General features: G+C 37.2%; 3 protein-coding genes across 3 annotated transcripts; 2 read left to right on the top strand and 1 right to left on the bottom strand.

Annotated features, from left to right (window-relative positions):
• The first annotated feature begins 362 nt into the window (after positions 1–362).
• LOC105738855 (taste receptor type 2 member 42) lies at positions 363–1,222 on the top strand. Its single transcript, XM_030804942.1, is given in 3 exon segments — positions 363–464; positions 467–650; positions 653–1,222. Coding segments are annotated over 3 exon segments (777 nt in total). The 3' UTR covers positions 1,144–1,222.
• A 3,565-nt stretch (positions 1,223–4,787) lies between these two features.
• Positions 4,788–10,240, bottom strand: SMIM10L1 (small integral membrane protein 10 like 1). Its single transcript, XM_004092116.3, has one exon. It carries the CDS (start codon positions 9,630–9,632, stop codon positions 9,201–9,203), a length of 432 nt encoding a protein of 143 aa, XP_004092164.2. The 5' UTR covers positions 9,633–10,240; the 3' UTR covers positions 4,788–9,200.
• A 6,720-nt stretch (positions 10,241–16,960) lies between these two features.
• On the top strand, positions 16,961–19,602 carry LOC115832934 (taste receptor type 2 member 42-like). The gene is given in 2 exon segments (XM_030804943.1): positions 16,961–18,182; positions 18,184–19,602. Coding segments are annotated over 2 exon segments (987 nt in total). The 5' UTR covers positions 16,961–17,652; the 3' UTR covers positions 18,641–19,602.
• Positions 19,603–22,019: the final 2,417 nt, after the last annotated feature.

A 22,019-nucleotide genomic window follows, 5' to 3' on the forward strand; every position in this document is an offset into this window, starting at 1 on the left:
TGTCCTCACAAGTGGGAAATTGCTGCCAGTGCCAGTGATGAGTGGGCACATTTACTACATTTACTATTTAATTTGTAAGTCAGTAGCTGATTAAAAACAATGTTAAAGTTTTTTTTAAATTAAGTGAGACTGGATCTTCTTGCACATATTTCAGGCCTACTAGTGAGATGAATATTTAAAAAACAAAAAGATCTTTTGTGAAGATAAGTGAGATGGCATCAAACAGAAGATCATTCTGAGTTACTCTGAACATTTTAAATATAAATCTGAAAATCATCAAGTTGGATATTATTCTGCAACGTTTTGACAGCAAAAGTATCAGTGAAACATAGTATTAGCTTTCTGGATTTGCTTCTACAGAAATGCCACCTGGAATTGGAAATACCTTTCTGACAGTAATGATGGGAGAATTCATAATCTGAATGTTAGGGAATGGGTTCATTGTACTAGTTAACTGCATTGACTGGTCAGGAGTCAAATGATCTTATTAGCCGACTGCATCCTCACCAGCCTTGCTATCTCCACAATCAGTCAACTTTGGATACTACTTGATTCATTTGTAACAGCATTATGGCCACATCTATATGCCTTCAATAAACTAATAAAATTTATTGATGTTTTTGGGGCACTCACCAATCACTTAGTTACCTGGCTTGCTGCCTTAGTGTTTTCCACTTCTTTAAAATAGCCAATTTTACCCACCCCTGCTTCATCTGGCTGAGATGGAGAATTAGAATGCTACTTGTACTCCCACGGGGGTCTTTCTTCTTACTGTTTTTCAACCTTGCATTAACAGGTGGACTTAGTGACTTGTGGATTAACATCTACACAACTTAAGAAAGAAACTCAACTTGGTCTTTAGATGTAAGTAAAATTCTATATTGTAACCTCTGGATTCTTGTCAGTTTGATCTACTTAATTTCCTTTCTTCTGTCCCTGATCTCACTGCTGCTTTTAATTCTGTCCTTGATGAGACATATCAGGAATTTGCAGCTCAACACCATGGGCCCGAGGGACCTCAGAATGAAGGCCCATAAGAGGGCCATGAAAATGAAAATGATGGTGTCTTTTCTCCTCTTCTTTTTGGTTCACTTTGCTTCTCTCCTACTAACAAGTTGGATTTTCCTTGTACAGCAGAAATAGCAGGCCAATTTTTTTGTCTTGTTAACATCAATGATTTTTCCTTCAAACCACTCATTTGTCCTAATTTTGGAAAACTGCAAGCTGAGACAGACTGTTGTGGGACTACTGTGGCATCTTAAGTGCCACCTAAAAAGAGTGAAACCTTAGTTTTGTAGACTTTCTGGACTTTTCTATATTCCAGGGGAATTAATGAGAACACATTGAAGATGTATTTTAGCATGTGTTTTTCACCCAGATTATTTTAAGGTATAATTAAGCATCACAAAATTTCTGTAGAATGGCCTATAAATGAACAATTTACTCATAAAGTCAGCCAGTGTAATACTGGATTTTTTTTAAAAAAGTATCACTGTCATTTTAATATTTGCTAGTAACTAGGAAATATTTGAGACTTAATACAAATGTAAAATATATAATGCAACATGTATTAATTTTATATGTGCTGGCAAATGTGTGATTACATTCATATGTGAGGAAAAAAACAGTAATATTTGGAAATCGTTCTAAATACCACTAGAACCAATCTGGAGTAGGTGGAATATTTTTATAACACTAAGTAAAATATATTAAGAACTAAAAATATTGAAAGCATATAATCTCATAATAACTTTTAAAACAAAATAGTATTCTCTCATTAGGACTCCAGCTAGGAATTCAAGCTATCCTACCTTTGTAGGATAAGTGCAAAATCAATTGAATTTCTAAAAAGAAGTTGAATACTTATCCCTATGTTCATAATGATGCTTATATTTTTACTTTATAGGATCAAAACCACACTTTGACACAGGATCTCTGTGTGTATGCACATGTGTAATGATGTATTTTTGTCATATCATGAATACTAGTGTGCCACATCAGAGAAAACTAACACAACCAACTAACTCACTAAGAGTAAGAACATAAAGGAAACTTTATAAGAGAATGTCACATATTTGCATAAATTTTAGGCATGTTTGTATTTGTGTACAGTTCTAGGTTGACTTTTACAATAAAATAATTTAAAGTAACTGAAAATGTGTATAATACATAATCTTAAGGCCAGTCCAGGCCTATACAGACATTTAGATTTTTAAAACTCCATTTATTGTTAGATACTGTATAATAAATTTCCTAATGATTATCATGGGCATTATCTTGCTTTAGAAAGGGCAACATTAAAATCACACTGGCTATATTTAGGTTCAGATAGTGAGGATAATTTGGTTTAGAATTACTCCTTTCAGTAAACAAGTTAAATTCCCTTCCCCTTCCCCTTCCCCTTCCCTCCCCTCTCCTCCCTCCCCTTCCTCTCCCCTCCCCTTCCTCTCCCCTTCCCTTCCCTTCTTTACTTTTTGGGATGGAGTTTTGCTCTTGTTGCCCAGGCTGGAGTGCAATGGCACAATCTTGGCTCAATGCAACCTCTGCTTCCCGGGTTCAAGCAATTCTCCTGCCTCAGCCTACCAAGTAGCTGGGATTATACGCATGCGCCAGCATGCCTGGCTAATTTTTTTGTACTTTTAGTAGAGACAGGGTTTCTCCATTTTGGTCAGGTTGGTCTCGAACTCCCGACATCAGGTGACCTGCCTGCCTTGGCCTCCCAAAGTGCTGAGATTATAGGGGTGAGCCACTGCGTCCAGACTAAACTTTTCTTTAATGATCAAGATACAAAAGATTTAAACAACCATACCCAACCCTTGCTTCTAGTGAATGGGACTTAGAAGTAAATGTCTCATTAGGATTAAGTACTCACATCTCACGTACTATCCTTGGAGAGATGAAGCCATATGGAGCAGAGACCTATTCCAGGTAACAAAAGCACAGAAAATGACTATTAAACCATGAAGGCTGGGAGAAAGTGTGGGACTGTGGCTACCACTGTATTGCAGTCTCCCTATTACAATGGCATTTTGAGATTAAGCTCTGCACCATCATTTTCCATAATAAAAGCCTGGGTTGGAGATGCAAGCCATGATCCAAGAAAACCACGACTCTTACATTCAAAGCTAGTTTCAGGCAATCTGGAGAGAACTGTATCCTATCCTGGGAACAAATAATTGGGAAAAGAAAATGATCGACTTTTTTTTTTTTTTTTTTTTTTTTGCCAATTGCTTTCCCCTAAAGTAAGTTTATAGTCTTGATTTCATGAGAGTTTTGGAGTTTCCCGCCCCTGCCCCCGCCCCCCACCAACCCAGTTTGGTCACACAGTTGATTTATAGAAGAGTTGCCAATAACCTGAATAACCTGTTTCTAATGCCAAAAACGGCTGATGCCTGAGCCCTGCCTTAGGCCTAGAACTTAAGATGAGAAGATATTTTGGGTGTGCAAGCCACGTTGTCCTTAGCTTTACTCAAAGAAAACATCCTAGTGAAAATATGCATGGATCAATACATATTTCAGAGGGCGTGATAGTCTCTGTTGAATCTCTGATAGTTCATATGGTTTGCTGCTGCCCTTAATCTCATGTCCTTTGAGCTGGAGACTTCCTTAATTAAAATACAGAAACAAGGAGGCCATCTGCAAAACCCATACTTCAGTCCACTCATCTGTTACATTGCTTAATGCTGTGTACAAGACCTAGGCCCTGAGCTAGATGATTGCCAAAAATAAATCTTCATTTAGAAAATTGATCAGATGGTTGGTTTGATAAATTCAGAAAAATGTTAGGCAACTTTTTTTGGGAAGGTTATTTGTAGAAGAAATCCCAGGTGACAGATAAACTAGTTTCAATTTTAGCTATTTTGAGAGGCACCAATGTAGATGCAGCTTCAGAAGACAAAGGCATTATCCTGACCTGTATATTGCCACCTCTATTCCTTAGCCCCATGTTTAATAAATGAATCAGTTCTGGAAATAAGTTAGCTTCCCTTTTATATAGATATAACCTGGCCCCTGAACTTTGAAGCTTCTATTAATTATTTTCCTTTTAGACTTCAGTTTGAGATACTTTCATAGTTTTCAAAAACCAATTAAAAAGTGAAAATGATCTCTTGAACAACAGTTCTTTTTTTACTTTAAACATCTCGTATCTTTGGCTCTTTGTTTTTTTGAGACAGGGTTTTGCTCTGCAGCCCTGGCTGGAGTGCAGTGGCATGATCACAGCTGTTTTTTTTGTTTTTTTTTTAATCTGCTGAACATAATCTCTAATTCTCTGCCAATGATCTTATAGCCAAGACATTCTAGTTACAATATTTCATTATTTGGCGGTGTGATTGTTTTTCTCCCTCTTTTTGGTTGATGAAAAGTTGTACCCAACTTCCCTCACTAATAAAATGAATGATCTCCATTTCTCTTTATTGTTCATTGATGCATGCCACTATTTTACAGTGGCTAAGTCCATATGCTTGGTGTTGAAAGCCATGAAGATGATGAAGATTTTGTAATGTTCATTGCAGATCCCTAATCAGGATAGAAACTGGCAGGGATGTCCTGCAATTAAGCTACTAAGACTTCCATAGTTTCTTTTCATTTGTAGTAGGCTCCTGGGAAGGTCCTTGGGCTTTTTAGTTGTCCCAAGAGTACTGCTGAAATTTATATTTGTGGAGAGTAGGGGTAGGGAGAGGTTTACTTAAATTTTGAAAAGATTCATGACCTGACCTGGTGGTAATCCTGCTGAGCAAATCCTATTTAGTTTGTTCAGGCTGCTATAAAAAATACCATAAAATGGGTGCTTATAAACAACAGAAATTTATTTCTTACAATTCTAGAAGCTGGGAAGTCCAAGATCCAGGCATTCGTGAATTTGATATCTGGTGAGAGTTCATTTCCTTGTTCATAGATGACTTTTCCCTATAACCTTACATGGCAAAAGGGGTAAGGGAATTATTTTGGGGTCTCCTTTATAAGGGCACTAATCCCATTCATGAGGGTTTCATCTTTATGACCTGATTACCTCCCAAAGGCCCCATCTCCTAAGATCATCACTTTGGGGGTTAGAATGCCAATATGTGAATTTTTGGGGGGCACATTCAGACCACAGTACAACTGTTAAAACTGCAAGAAGAATCCCCACACTCAAGGTAACCCAAGAAATAGGCTAATATGAATCAATCCAATCCAATTGTTGGGAATTCTCATAGTCGTTGCAGAGGTTCTTTTCTTGGTCCATTTTCTTGGAACTTCCCAAGTCGTCTTTAGACTACTTTCCATGCTCAAATTTCCAAGCATTAGGATATTCCTTTCCCTCATCTTTTGTCCCTATACTCCTCAACTTTCATCTTACCCCTTCATGCTTCTGCATGTAACTTTATTTTCTTCTTGACTCTATCAAAAGCTATTGATGTCCTGCCAGAAAGATCTCCCATTAAAAGCAAACTGCAAGATTTTCTAACAAAGTTTAGTTAGGGATCCTCAGGACAGGAACAGACATGGCTTCAAAATTTAAGATTGTTTGATTTCTACTCTGGGTAGCACAGGAAAGTGTTTCCCTTCCATTCTGAGGACAATGTCCTTTCCTCTCTCTCCCTTTGCTCCTATATCCCTCAATCCCACCACCCTCTAATAAAATAAGCCAATAGGTTTTAAGGCTGCAGAGAGTATAAAATACTTACACTTACATATCAAATCATGTTAAATATTTATATTTTAGTATGAAAGACCCTCAATAGTTACGTTAAAAAAAAATTACCCAGGTAATATTTCTGTCCAGAAATTTGAGAAACAGGATTATTTGTAATTATCCACACATTTAAGAAAACTGAACTCCTTATGAAATGTATCTTTAGAATTACTGGAGATTCATTTGAGGTCTGGTTATCATGACCTTAGGAAGTTACTTAACCTCTCTAAATCCTGGTTCGCTTCTCTGAAAAATGATAAAAATGTTTTCCTCACAGGGTATATGTGAGAATTACGGAGCTCATGTATATAAATAATTTTTCATAGTTCCTGGTATTAAAAACTCAATATATTTTAAAAATAATGCTGATGACAATGATACGCTGTCATCACATGTATTTTTACCCAGAATTAAAAAAAAAATTTTTCCCCTATCACTTAGGTTACATATGTTGCTATGTTCACTGTTTTCCTTTTATAGTTAAAATAAGCTGTAACACATCGTTTCCCATTTTTTTTTTTTGCCAGCTACATTTCTTAAGTTTTATCTTTATTGATAATAATTATACCACCTATGTTTCTGCTTTTTCATGCTTGAGGGATCTCTGGATCAATCAACGTGCATGATAGTCTGAAAAAGCCCAATTTATGGGCAATAAAGTGAATCATCTTATTATCAGGGACAAATATATCTGTTTCCTTTATTGGCTGCTATGTAGAGCATACTAACCAAATTGCCATTCACCTATCCATTCAACAATATTTATTAGCTATTCTGCACTGGACAATCCTCTAGGCTTGGGGATAGAACAGTGAACAAACAAAATCCTTGGCCTAATGGATATTACCTGGAAGTGTGCCAGGAAGAATAAACTCACTTGTGAATTACAACAATAAGTGATTTATTCAGGTCAAAATCTTGTTTTGTTTCCTGGGAATTTCACTGAATTGCATCATGTAGGAGCCAAACTATACCTCAAGAATTAAGAGCAATTGTGAATAAATGATAAACCACAGAGCTTACATTTACCTCCTAATACATTTACCTTTATATATATATATATACACATATTAGGAGGTAAATGTAAGATGTAACTTTATACATATATAGTATGTAAGTAGTAACTATACATACTTACATACTGTATACATATATAGTAAGTAGTAACTATACATGTATACATATGTCGTTACTTCTTACATTTATATATGTGTATGTGTATATGTATATATACAGTACACACATATACTGTTACTACAGGGTGTAAAATTGAATAGGATATAGTGTCTTCCCTCACAGAGCTGCCAATTATGTTGGAGGATGTAATAAATACAAAGTCTGTTTCTTTGTCTTCGGTTTAACAAATGACTGATGTGAGGAAAAAAGTTGTAGGAATATGTTCACCTAGTCACCCAAATGGAGCATCTGTCACCATTTCAGGATTAAGACTAGACAGTCTTTTGTGTTACCAATTGGGACATCAGTGCTCTGGGAAACAGTGATGTCCACCATTCTAAATCCCTTGGTATTATTATTTCATTGATTAAACTACACTTCTGATATTTTAGACTAAAATGTTTTGGCTTATCACAGTCTAGGAAACCTGTCTTGGGTATATAAAACAGATAGCTGATGTGTGATTAGGGAAAAATAAGGCAACCTATGAAAATGGCCTTATTGCCTAAAAGAAGTGAGCTCCTATATAGTCAGTGGAATCCAGGAAAAATTTAATGGAAAAAGCGCCATCTAAGCTTAGCTTTAAAACACAGAGTATCTTCAGGTAGAAAAGGCTATAGGAGAATGTGCCCAAATGGAGTTTGGCTGGAGACAAAGAATAAAGACTAGAAAGAACAATTACCCAAGGCCAGACATGGTGTTGGAGGGGGCAAGATGCTTACTACTTAAAGCCATAGAACACTGTTTGCTGGACACAATGAGTGGAATACAGAACACTGCAACTAGTTTAAAACTTTACCCTCTTAGTGGCTTATTAGTTAATTTTTTCCTGAAAAAAAATGTGTATACTACTTTTTCTGCACTTTTCTATATCAGATCTTGATTTAAAACTTTACCACTCTTAGTGATTATTATAGTTTTTTTATCTGAAAAAAAACATGTGTATACTTTTTCTGCATCAGATCTTGATTGGCTCACCACCATTACACACACACATCTCTCTTCTCTCCCATCCTCCCAGTGTTATAGAATCATTTGTTGTAAAATCAGTATTCAGTATTTACATAATTATGACTGACTTTACATGACTAGTATTATTCACAGTTGAGGTATATATACAGTGTATACAGTGTAGTTTTGAAATCTTCATTTTTCTCAGGGTTCAAAATTACATGTTCTGTTTTCTTAATTTTGAAAAATATGCAATCACTAATTTATCCCCACACTCTTTGGAAAATGAAAGCTCTCTAGGCTGTATTCAAATACACCAGGTACTCTGTCAATTTTTATTTTTTGAAATATTCTACCTGAGCTCTCCATCTTTAGGCATTTCCTGTTGACTTCATACTGTTCTCCCCTACTACTCTCCCTCTTTAATATATTACCGTTTTAGAAACTTCATGGCTACCCTGTAAGTAATAAAAATGTCTTTCCCCACTCAACAATAGACAGTACCTTTCAAGTTCCCACTTTTTAAGGACATAACCACCATTCCATTTACTTCTCCCGCCCTCCTTCAACATTCCCACTTGTATTTCCGGCTGTATTTTTAAAACATGGTAAATAACATTTGCACTCCACTTTGTAACCATAATTAAGTATGCCCTTAAACAATAAAAACCATAAACAACATTTGTATTTTACGATTATTTAAATGTTATTCACTGAACAGCCAAGCTTTGTGCTACTATGGGATTTCCTTTTCTGCGGTTCCAAGTCTTGATCCACGTCCTGCCACAGGAGCACTGAAATAGAGCCCATTTTCTTACACTCTCGCCATTAGTTCAAAAGCTTGCAGCATTTTATGTCTGGTACTTGGAGGATGCTTTTCCTGTAGTTTTGCGTTTTTTTCACTGAAAGTTTCTGATTATTATTGTTTTCTCTTGTGGGATGAAGAAGTATGTACCTTCTATATCACAGCCTTAGTACCTTCAGCTTCTTATTCATTCAAATCTTGCTTACAATCCAGTCCCAGGATTCCCGGTTTACTGATTTTCTTTTTCCTGAAAATTTTAGCCTTCTGTTTCGTTTTGAAATAATGCACCCTCTGCGCTTTGTCACATTCTGAAATTCGTCAGGTGTTTTAGGATGCACACTTTCTTAGATCTTTTCGAGGGTCTTAACTGCAGTTCTGTGTCCAGAATCGCGTATTTTCTCTTTCTAGGGACTGTCGGCTCCCGGCCGCCCCCAGAGGAGCCCCGCTAGCAGCTAAGAGGGCAGCCACGAAGAGCGCCTGAGCACTCTCGCGAGACTGTGGGGCTCGCCATTCGCCGCTCCGCCGCGCCGCAACGGACCCTGGGAGTCGACCATCATGCTGGCCCCGGAGGCCGTTAGCTTAGTCATGGCTCTAAATGTGTACCTGCAGTCTGATGTTGAGGATCACCGAGCCCGCGACGTAGAAGTACGGGAAGTTCATGCGCAGCTGCCAGGCCAGCTCGAAGAAGGCGAGCAGGGTGCGGGAGAGCCCCTTGCAGAAGACGCCGTACGAGGTGGGAGTCGCGGCGGGGCTTAAGGCCTTGACGGCCAAGGAGGACGGAGCCGCCGCGGGGGCCATGGGCCAGGTGTCGCCGCCCGCCCAGCGTCTGTAGCGAGGGTTGCCGCAGGGCCCGCGGACCCCCCTAGCGACGGCTGGGACCGGCGGGACGGTGAGGAAAGCGGCCGCCGGGCTCACACCCAAACTTAACGCTGCCGACGCTCGGCGCAGTGCGGCGGCGCGTAGCCCCAGGCGCCGCTGGCGCTCCGCCCCTTCCTGTCTGCTTCTCACTGTGGCATTTACCATTTAGAGCTCAGCTGATGGTAGCTCTGGAATAGGCTATGTTGTATAGCATGTACGAACATCCATGCAGATAGTTCCACTTTAAAATGAAAAAAGCTAAGCGAGATGTAGCTTGCTCTAGGGCACAAAATTTGTAAGGGCCGAAGCTAGATTAAAACTTTAGTTTGTCTTCTGTGTTATGTGGGATGTTAGGAATCTTACCCTTTTGATTTCATAACAATATTAGGGCAAGATGATTCCTACGCCAATAAAGGCACAAGGTCTCTGTATTCATAATATACCATAGACATAAAGGATCACAATCTTAGTCTTTGGATTTTTCTATTTATTAGGAATATTTAAATTGCAAGTGACAGAACTGGTAAACATTCAAGCAAAAAACTAGTGGACACACACGCATATATACATAAGGACATACATACAAAATCATATTCTCATCCATGTAAACCCTTAAAAAGTTCAGATTAGCTATGGAAGCTTCAGCCATATCTGCCTGGAGATGCATCTGTGAAACCTGTGGCTAGGCTCCAAGGGCTGGAATACTACTCTGCACTTCCAAACTCTTTTTTTTTGAGACGGAGTCTCGCTCTGTCGTCCAGGCTGGAGTGCAGTGGCGCGATCTCAGCTCACTGCAAGCTCTGCCTCCCGGGTTCACGCCATTCTCCTGCCTCAGCCTCCCGAGTAGCTGGGACTACAGGCATGTGCCACCACGCCCGGCTAATTTTTTGTATTTTTTTTAGTAGAGATCGGGGTTTCACCGTGTTAGCCAGGATGGTCTCTATCTCCTGACCTCGTGATCCACCCGCCTCGGCCTCCCGAAGTGCGGGATTACAGGCGTGAGCCACCGCGCCCAGCCTGTACTTCCAAACTCTTAATACTGTTAGAGTAACAGCACAGTGAATCTCTAATAGCCACAATACTTTTGTTATTTAAACGATACACATTTCACTACCTTCACTTATCTCCCATTTTAACTAGAAGCACTGTGTTTTTTAATCGCACACAACGTCTTCATTCATGGATTATTCAAATGTGTGATTTCTGATCATGACCTTAAGATTACAGTCTTGTTCTGAAAAGCATTGTTCAGATACCACACATTGCACTGTGTACTGCATGTCTAGCAGCTATTCAGAGCACAAGTACGGTACCCTAGAGTACCTCTGTTTCTATATAGTCTACTGATGATATGACTGGTAGAAATAACATGCCATTGAGAAATTTGTAAAAATTAGTTTTGTGTTCCCAGCTAGTACTCTTTTGCTACTTTGCTGTACCAATACCACTCCAGCGAGATAGCACTTAGAGGAATTACTTACGACAACTTCTAAAATACTGGTATAGAGACTGAAGAGCAATGTAAAAAAAAAAAAAGATCAATTCTGAGAACTGGGAGAAGCTATGTAGTTTCAGTTCACAAATATAATTTACTCCCTTTGAAAACTGAAAGACTAATACATAGAGCCATTTAGGGTCACAGGAGTCATTACGTTCCTGGATTTTTCATTTCCAAATATGTAAAGCTATGTGGACTCATTCTCTCTTCCATTCCTCTTTTGTGCCACCCTTTACGCCCTACTTGCTCCAGTTCTGGGTAACTCCATGAAAACTTTGTCTTCCACCTTGAGACCGTGGGGAAAATAGCAGCCACCCACTGATAACATGGCTAGATTGAGGTCCTATTCCAATGTGACGGGAATAGGCAAAGAACAGTCACAAAGCTCCAAATCCTACTCCTTAATGCTCTAGAGCTGAAGAAAGATTTCCTTCTTTCTACCTGAGAGTGGGACAGGACCAATAATTTAGGTGGTTGCAGTTGCTAGAGAAGAACAAAGAGCTCCCATTGCCCCACCATGAACTTTTCTCTGATTAACAAGCAATGCCACTATACTGGGAGAGGGACACAAGTGTAGAAAGAGCCTTCTCTATAGTGCATGTGTGGACTCTTGAAGCTGAGCACAAACACTGAGAATCCCTTTGGCACTCCAGTCTTCCCCAAAACAAGTTACTGGCATTCCACCACTGGAGCCATTTGAATCTAAATACAGATAAACTACAGATTGGATTGATTCAGTTTCACACACTTAATAGTTTGACAGAATAAGAAGGAAGCCCATTTTTGAGGGGTAATATTTATCTCAGGATTTATCTCAGGATTTACTGTAAATATGTGTACACACATGCAAAACCCCAGGCATTGTTAAGAGAAAATAATGGCCCAGAGGTTGAAATTATCAGACAGAACCTTTAAAAATAATTATGAATAATGTGTTAAAATTCTAGTGGAAAAGATAAATAACATGCTCAGGAAATTTTAGCAGAGAGAGAGAAACTATATAAGAGGCTCAAATGAAAATGCTAGAAATGAAAAACAATATTGGAGGTGAAAGATTCCTTTGGCAATTTATCAACAGACTGGAGATGGCAGAGGCAGAGTCAGTAATACTGAAGGCAGATTACTATATATTATTCAAACAGAAAAATGAAAGAGAGGGAGAAAAGGAGAGAAGAGATGGAGGAAAAATTTGGAAAGACTGACAATGCTAATTGGTGAGGATGGGGGGCAACTAGAATCCTCATACATTACTGGTGGAGATGCAAAGTGGCAAAGCCTCTTTGGATGAGTTTGATAGTTTCTTATGAAGTAAAAAATACCGTGAAACCCAGCAATTCTTAAGAGAAATGAAAACATACCTGTAAAATTGAATACTACTCAGCAACAAAAAAGAATAAATCACTTTTATATGCAACAACAAATGACTCTAAACATTCTACTAAGTGAAAGAAAGGTTCAAATATGATACCATTTTCTCTTCTACAAAGAGAAAAATATAGTGACAGAAAACAGATCAGTGATAGCCAAAGGCCTGAGGTAGAATGCACTGCAAAGGGGTCTAGGAATGTCAAGGGATGTTTTTGGGGGTGATGGAAATGTTCTATATCTTGATTGTGGTAGTTAATCTGTATAATTTGCCAAAAGTAAACTGTATAATTAAAATGGTTTTTCATATAATTTATAAAAATTATATTTCAGTAAAGCTGATTTACAAAAAGAAGCATTTTTTTTTTTTTGAGAAGCCTCAGACCACATTAGGTAGAAAACAAGACATTTTAGATGTTCTGAGTTAGAAGAAGTTTAATCAGGGAGTTAGACACTATACAAACATTAGAAGGCTTTGGGGGAAGTGAGACTAATTCTGGAGGGTTACTTTCAGGAATCCAGAATTGTAGGGGTTGTACATGAAGGCAGTAACATTTGTGTCAGCTACTTGCATCCTCTATGCAGGCTACTGTATTAGTCAGGGATCTCCAAATAAACAGATCCAACAGAATCATAATTATGAGCCAATTTCCATAATAAATACATGTTAAAAAGGGATTCATTATAGGGATTGGCTCAATTGATTATGGAGGCTGAGAAGTCCCATGATACGACCAGTGGTGTAGTCTTGAGGCCAAAGGCCTGAGAATCAGGGGCTCTGATGTCCAAGGGCCGGAGGAGATGGATGTCTGCACTCGAGAGTATATTTGCCCTTCCTCCAGCTTTTTGTTCTATTGGGGCCCTCAGCAGATTGGTTGATGCCTACCTACATTGGTGAGGGCAGGTCTTTACTCGGTCTACAGATTCCAGTGCTTACCTCTTCTAGAAACACCTTTACAGAATCACCCAGAAATAATGTTTTACCAGTTATATGGGTATTCCTTAACCCGGTCAAGTTGATATGTAAAATTAACCATCACAGCTACTGATGATATCAGGTGCCTCTGGCCTCAAAGTGGGTGATTCCTAGGAGTATATTTGTAGCTATCCCACCCTTATGCTTGTAGTCTGTAGATACCTAAGTGCCAGTCTAGATTGCTGCACAAGAAATAATAGCTTTACCTCAAAGTGTCTTTTTTTAAGGGGGAATTTAATTGACCATGGGGTCTGGGAAATGTTATTTCCAGCTTCTTTTTTATGTCCCTGTGGCAAAGGTGAGAGCTTAGAAACTTGGGGATGGTATATGGTAGAGTAAAAAATCTGATACACACGTTGTATCTAGATGCTTAGCTTTGAATCTGCTTCTGCAGGCTTTGTAATGATTCTCTGATACACTTTAATAAATGTCTTTTGTGCTTAAACTACCAGAATAGATTTTAAAAATAAGTTCACGTTGATATTTCCAATTCAGATTTTATATTCTTACTTCTTTTTTTCTCATGCTGAAAATCTTGGCCTGTAACCACACAACATTCACATAATTAATTGTGTGCATCTGCGCATATAATAGTTTCAAACTAACAGTACTTAGATTAGATTATTCTAACAGCTTAATTATTAAAACACTTTCAGATTTATCTTAGCATATATCCTTCTGGAGATAAAAAAAACTATGTTGTAGGATCATTTGAAACAATTCCTCTTTTAGTTAAATCATCCATCAGACAGGTTCATTTGTTTTTTTTTTATTTTTCAGGATTAATATTCCTTTATTTTAATTTTTAATGATTATTTAATAAATGTTCATGGTACCAGGGGTAAAACTTCAAAACAAAATGTAATCAGAGAAGCCTAGCTTCTTTCCTGTCACATCCTGTGTTTCCTTTCCTATAGGTAACCATTTTTTTTTTCCTTTTTTAATTGCTTTTAAAAATTTAAGATATGGAAGGGGCCATGCTAATATTCTCTGTAATTGTTCCAATTTTAGTGTATGTGCTGCTGAAGTGAACACTATACGTAACCATTTTTTAAAGTCAGCTTTTGACAATACCATTCTTAGACAATACAGAACATACTACACACATTGTTCTGCATTTTTCCTTTTAAAATAATTTAATAATTAGTTATCACTCCATAGTACTATACAGCAATCTTTCTCATTTCTTTTTACAGCTGAATAGTGCTCCATGTATCCCTTCTCTCTGCAATTATTGATTGACTCAGGCTAAAGAAGTCTTGGCAAATATTAACACATTTTTCCATGGTTGCCCAGGGGGTATTCTTCATTACAAGTGTGCATGTGTATTTATGTCTGTGTTTGGGGTGAGGCTGTATTTGTTGGGGACATAGAGTTTTCACACATCACTTCTCAAACTCCAGTGGCAAGAACTCAGACACTGGGTCACACCCAACTGCATGGGATCCTGGGAAATGTAGTCTCATGTGTGCTCAGGAAGAGGAGAACAAGGATTTTGGTCAGCAACACAGTATCTGCCACAGACTTCATGCCTATTTTTAAATCACCATATGTACCCTTCTTCCCACATGTAGAACACACTTATGCTCCTTTCCTGGGGATGCATTAAAGTCTTATGTTATATCAGCTTGAAGTTCAGGGCTTCTGAGTGATAGACAGTTCTGTTTACCACGTCCAAATGTAGTCCCTCATGGTCTGGGAATAAACGAAAACAAAAAACACAAGATATATCTTCACTTCAAAGTATAAAGTGGATGATTAGGGGCAGGCTAACTGGCAGTAATAAACTCCTCCCATTTAGAAAGAAAACAGGAGGAATACAATGGTAGATTGGCCATAGCAGTGACAAACCTTCTTTGGTAGGCTATGTGGAGTCGCCTGCCCTGGATTTACAGGGAAGTTCCTGGTTAGTCCCTGTGTCTGGACTCTGGGAGAAACTCCCTTATCCATCATTTTCTGAGGATGCTGGCTTTACCCTCTGGATGTTCTTCGTTATTATCCTCCTTGGCTGCATCTGAAAAGGATGATGAGGAGGGTACCTTCCTGGAGAAGGTATGTATTTCAAGTCTTTTCAATAATGCAAGTTTGGAAGCCAGAGAGTCATTTTAATATCACATATTTAATTAAATCACTCATAATTTATTTGACAAATGCAATATCCTCAGCAACATATAAAGTTTTTAATCTACTTGCTTCTAGTCAGTTCCATCTTCCCCTATAAAAATTTCCAAAATGGTTGTCCTTACACAAATGTTTCATGTCTGTATAAATAAGAAAATAGACAAACATTTTTCCCTTACTTATCCCAGGCCTCTTTCTTTCACTTTGGTGGCAGTTATCTTGAAGGCATTCGAAACAATGGTCTCTATGTTTAATTGAAAAGTCTAAATGGGCCTCTTAACAATTTTTTTTTCAGTCTCACTTATTGCTGTTTGATACCCCAAACCTGTGAGATTTTATACCCCTCTGAAACCTTAGATTTCTGAACTCTCTCTTGCTCTTAATTCTTATTTGCAAACCAGTCAATTCTTTTCCTTTCTCATCTTCTCATAATATCTTGCTAAAATATTTTGGAGAACAACCCTGGCACACCGTTTTGACTTTCATCAACCACTTCCCCTGGGGCCAGAGACTCATTAAACATGGCCTTTTTCTAAGTTATTGCATATAATGTTTTTAAAAAGTTTGCCTATACACCACATGTGCCATCATGTTGCCAGTCTCCAAGATCTGTTCCTTCACTATCCAAATCCTCTAAACAAATTCGCCCACTTTCAGTTCCAATTTCTGTGTGAGACTGGGTAGAAAAACTGCATCACAAATGAGCTCCAAAATGTAAAGCATTTTGAACAATATGATTTAATTTTGTTCTTTTAATGGTACTTATATGTCTGAGTAACCTTCCCTATGCAGTTATTCACTAAATTAGGCTGATCACTTGGTGACCTTTAACACATAGGTTCCAAGATTGCCTTGGGGTCACCTTATTCCAGGCAGCCAGGAGCAGAAAAGGTGCATGGAGGAGGATGCATGGCAAATTTTTATGGGACAGGCCTGGAAATAGTACACATAATTTCCATTCACATTACATTGTTCAGCTTTTAGTCACATTGCATCTGTAAGAGAGGCTTGGAAATACAGTCTATATGCTTAGAAAAAAGAGTAGGACATGAAATTTAGGACATGGAAGTTGGAGAGTGCATTTTGCTTAAAATAGCCATACAATGTGAAACAAAAAAGTTGCTGCCTATAGATGCATGGTATAGCTTGTTTATGTCACTTTTGTAGTTTGAAAGTGCCCTTAAACCTGTCTTGAATATTAGTTCTTTTCTTCTACTTTTTCATAAATTCTAAAGAATTCCAGGGCCAGGCATGGTGGCTCACACCTGTAATCCCAGCACTTTGGGAGGCTGAGGCAGGAGGATCATGAGGTCAGGAGTTTGAGACCAGCCTGGCCAATATGGTGAAACCCCGTCTCTACTAAAAATACAAAAATCAGCTGGGCGTGGTGATGCTTGCCTGTATTCCCAGCTACTCGGGAGGCTGAGGCAGAAGGATCGCTTGAACCTGGGAGGCGGAGGTTGCAGTGAGCTGAGATTGTGCCACTGCAGTCCAGCCTGTGTGACGGACTCTCGCTCTGTCTCAAAAAAAAAAAAAGGATTCCAGTTCAAACTGAATGTCCCTAACCTCAGAGAACTATAGTCAATTCTTCACTGAAGCATTTGTATCTTCTTCATCTTTAATTCTGGTATATTTTGTTTATTCTGTTTAGCTCCTATAACATTGCGTACAAATTATTAATAGTTTTAGGACTTGGGTGAAATTCTTGAACTATGAATAATTTTATGAACTTATTTCTATAAATCATATTGCATCAACAAAATACTTGGTATGTAAAAGGATCTTATTGAATGAGAGACAAATAATTACTGAAATAAATGTTATTTCTAGCAATTTCTATTCAAAATTTAAGATATTTGTATTCAAGTGGTATGGCTCAGGGGACATGAAAGTGCAAATTAGTGAAAAATGATCTCTCATTTTTGCATGTTTACATACCCGACTTCACTTCTTTAGTCATTACCATGAATGGAAAATTGTGGCTGATGCTGAAGACAAATAGACATCATTAGTGTTTGTTCTAGAAATTATATAGTAGCTGACTGAAAGTGGTAAGAAAGGTATTCATGAAGTTTTGTATCTCTTAACAATTTGGTTTAGTACTGGAGTTACAATATAAATAGAACAAACTATTTTTTTCATGAAGATCTCTGAACATACAGTTGAATTTTGACTATGCCTTCTGAAATTGTGATGAAAACATATATAGAAAGCATCATAAATGCATGCCCATCTGCAACTGTTTGACTATAAAGCTGTCAGTGAAGTACAATATCAGAAATATTTTCATAGAAATGTCAGTTGGAATTAATACTTTCTTTCTGGTGGTGGCAACAAGAGGACTTGTCTTAGGAATGCTGGGAAACGGGCTCATTGGACTGGTAAACTGCATTGAGTGGGCCAAGAGTTGGAAGGTCTCATCAGCTGATTTCATCCTCACCAGCTTGGGTATGGTCAGAATCATTCAACTGTATTTAATACTATTTGATTCACTTATAATGGTGTTGTCTCCTCATCTATATACCATCTGTAAACTAGTAAAACTGTTTACTATTCTTTGGGCATTAATTAATCACTTAAGTATCTGGTTTGCCACCTGCCTAAGCATTTTCTACTTGCTTAAGATAGCCAATTTCTCCCACTTCTTTTTTACCTGGCTGAACTGGAGAATGAACAGAGTGGTTCTTGTGCTTTTCCTGGGGTCTTTGTTCTTATCGTTTATTTACCTTTTTATGTACAATGCCATTAGTGAGTTGTGAAAAAAACATGACTTTGCACTCAGATATAAGTAAAGTAGTCTATCTTCAAGGCCTTAGGCTTCTCAGCTTGACATACATCATTCCCTTTCTTCTGACTCTGACCTCTTTGCTCCTTTTATTTATATCCTTAGTGAGACACACCAAGAATTTGCAGCTCAACTCTCTGGGCTCAAGGGTCTCCAGCACAGAGGCCCATAAAAGGGCCATGAAAATGGTAATAGTCTTCCTCCTCCTTTTTATTATTAACTTTATTTCCACTTTAATAGGAGATTGGATCTTCCTTGAGATAGAGAATTATCAGGTCATGATGTTTATTATGATGATTTTAGTTGTCTTTCCCTCAGGCCACTCATTTATTATAATTTTGGGAAACAACAAGCTAAGACAGAGCTCCTTGAGACTACCGTGGCATCTTAAATTCTCTCTGAAAAAAGCAAAACCTTTAACTTCATAGACACAATTTAACTTTCTGCATCTGTGAAAGAAATAACTTAATAGAAGACCTCATAAGTTAATTTTATATTTAACAATTTCTTTTTTGGAGTCCTTTTAAGTGTTGTTAAATAATTCTGAAATTTTCCTTAAAATATTCACTAACCATGTTTTCTCAAAGTTGCCTGACATAATGTCTGATTCAAGGAAATATCTTTACTATAATAATGCCTGCTGATAACAATAGAGTATGTGAGACTTGGAGAAAAAAGATAAACATTTATAATGGAATATAAATAAATGCACATATGATATACAAAGTAATATGAATAAATATATATAAAATCACAGTCAGAAAAAAGTGTAATGTAATTTTTTGAACAAAAAAATTATAAATAGAATAGGGAAAAAATTATAAAATGTTAAGTATAATTAAGTTTGTTAAAGCATAATATATATCAGTGTAATGCTTGGATATGTTTGTGTATGTGTCGTGCTACTTTGACTACTGTAATAAAATAACCCAGATGTAATCACAGTAGCTGGGAATGTAATGAGGCAGTTAAGAGAATTTTGCTTGCAAATGATGTTACTAAAATATGAAATGAAGATCATGTATTATTTTAATAGAGGACATGGATATGTCCATATGAAAGAAAAAAAATCCAGCACTGTTGTTTAAGGTAACTTTTACCATAATTTAAAAAGTGGAATAAAGGGAAAAAATAGCCAGTAAATCATGGGAAGTATGTTGGTTTTATATTAGTCTTCATGAAGTAGTAGGTGAAAATATTCTTCCAGGTTAAGCCCTAATGTAGAGAATGGTGTAAGAATCATAAGGCCATGGGGAAGAATTGTTTTCTCCAGACAAAATGAACTCTTCCATTCAGGAAATTAGAGTGAGGTCACATCTATCACATTTATCAGGTAGGGTTCTCTCATTTCGCTATTAATATCATCAATAGTGGGTAATCCCAGCACTTTGGGAGGCTGCGGCAGGCAGATCACAAGGTCAGGAGATCGAGACCATCCTGGCTAACACGGTGAAACCCCGTCTCTACTAAAAATACAAAAAAATTAGCCGGGCGTGGTGGTGGGTGCCTGTAGTCCCAGCTGCTCAGGAGGCTGAGGCAGGAGAGTGGTGTGAACCTGGGAGGCAGAGCTTGCAGTGAGCCGAGATTGCGCCACTGCACTCCAGCCTGGGTGACAGAGCAAGACTGCGTCTCAAAAAAAAAATTGGTGTTTTCTTTGATCAAAGTGTGGGTAAAAGAAGAGAATTATTGGTATTTTCTTGTCAAGTTTACTAAAAGTTTTAAAAAAATCTTTAAGAATTTGGTATTATTAGTATTGTATTTATCCATAAAAATAACTTATAGAAATAGAGTGAAAGTTTGTTTCTACCACCAAAATAATGACTGAAAAAATTAATATTAAGAATTCAATATTTAACAATCAATTAGATTTAACAATCAATTAGAAATGGTAGAATAAAGAATTAGTGAATTGGAAGATAACTACACAGAATGAAGCATAATTAGACAAAGAGATGGAAAAATACAGGCTAAAGGGGAAGAGCATTGAGGTTACAGTCAGAAAGTCTTAACATACTTTTGGAGTTCTGGAAGATTAGAAGAGAGAATGTAGGGAAGGAAGAAGTAATGTTGCTGAGACCTCTCCAAAAATAATAAAATGTATCAATCCATACATTTGAGAAACCAACAAACCTCAGACAAGATAACTGAAAACAAATTAACATATAAATGCTACAGGAAACCAAAGACCAACAGAAAATTTGAAAAGTAGCCCGAGAAAAAAGATTGATTATGTTGAAAGGATCAACTGTTTGAATGACAACGGATTTTCAGCAGAAAGCATGGAAGCTAGAATTCAATGTAATATATTTTCAGTGCGTTTCAAAGGAGTAGCAGACATTTCATAAACAGAAATTCAAAAGGATACATTTTCAGATAGAAAAAAGTTACTGAAAATACAAAGTTGAAGATGCAAGAAGGAATGAAAATAAAGGCAATGGCAAATGTGCATAACTAAAAGGACTATTGACTGTATAGAACAATAATATCTTGTGTTAAAAGAGATAATGAATAAAATGTATGCCAATAACAGTATATAGACTAGGGGTGAAGGTGAAAAGATTAAATTTAGTTTAATTATTATTTAACCTTTTCATTGTCTGTGGAGAGAGTCTGAGTATCAAATTCAATGCATGTACTCTAGCTATATATCCAAGAGAAGTGCATTAAATGACATGTAAAATAATGCCCATGGTAGTATTATTTGTAATTGTTCTAAAAAGAAACAGCTCAAATACCTATAAATTAAGGAAGGATTAATAATTATAGCAAATTTGTATAATGGAACAATATAGAGAAATTGAAAGGAATGAACCACATGTACATGCAACAAAGTGGATCCATTTTATCAACATAATGCTTAAAAAAAGAAGTCATAAGAAGAAAATATATTAAGGTTGTATTTATAAAGAGTTAAAAAATGAGTCAAACTCAAATCAATTTCTGCAATAAACGAATCATCTTGAAAATTGTATTTACAACTTCACAACTTCCTGTGTTAAAGTCAGGAAATTTTCTATATTTCACATAAAATTCTAGTTTTGATTTTTAACAACTGACCTAATTGGTTTCTAATGTTCTAGAAAAGACTTACAATCATTTTTCCAGGTTTCTGTACCTTCTCTGGTTCTCTGTTTTCAAGTGAGAAAAGCTACACCTAAGCACCCCCATGAATTACACTGGAAAGTTTTCCACCTCTCTTTTTTGAGCAGAGATTTAGAAAGTTGGCATTTGGATCCAAGTGACCCAAGCTTTAGGGCAAAATGAAAATTGCAAATCAGTGCAAGTTACTTTTTCTCGTACTTGTGTGTAATCAAAGTTGAATCCAGCCCTTCAATCAAAATTACAGATCGAGTGTTACTGCCTGGGATTGGCAGAACTGTTTGATAGGAATGAAAATGTTTTTATGTTAATATAAAATTTGTGCCCACAGGTATGAAGGATTTTTCTATTAAAACTGTACAATTAAGCATAAGATGTGCCACACTGCAAGAGATATGGCACCATGAAACTAACTACAACTGTATACTATTGGGGCTCAGAAAATGATACTGAAAATATATCGCTCTTTGACATGCTGGACTAAACAGGAAGCCTCAAATTCTGTCTGAAATTTTCCCTTCTGTCTGTGTCTCTGATCCTCTTTCCTGAAGCACCAGAGGGAATTCTCTCTGGAATTTCCTTATCTGATTAAGAAAATTCCTTTCCAGAAGAAATGCAATTTTTAAAAGACTCCTTGTCTAGGAATCTCATCAAATGACCAGGATAAGATACTGGATCAAATAACCACTGGATAAGATACTTGGAATT

The sequence above is a fragment of the Nomascus leucogenys genome, chromosome 23 (genome assembly GCF_006542625.1).
Source record: "Nomascus leucogenys isolate Asia chromosome 23, Asia_NLE_v1, whole genome shotgun sequence".
Classification (NCBI taxonomy): domain Eukaryota; kingdom Metazoa; phylum Chordata; class Mammalia; order Primates; family Hylobatidae; genus Nomascus; species Nomascus leucogenys.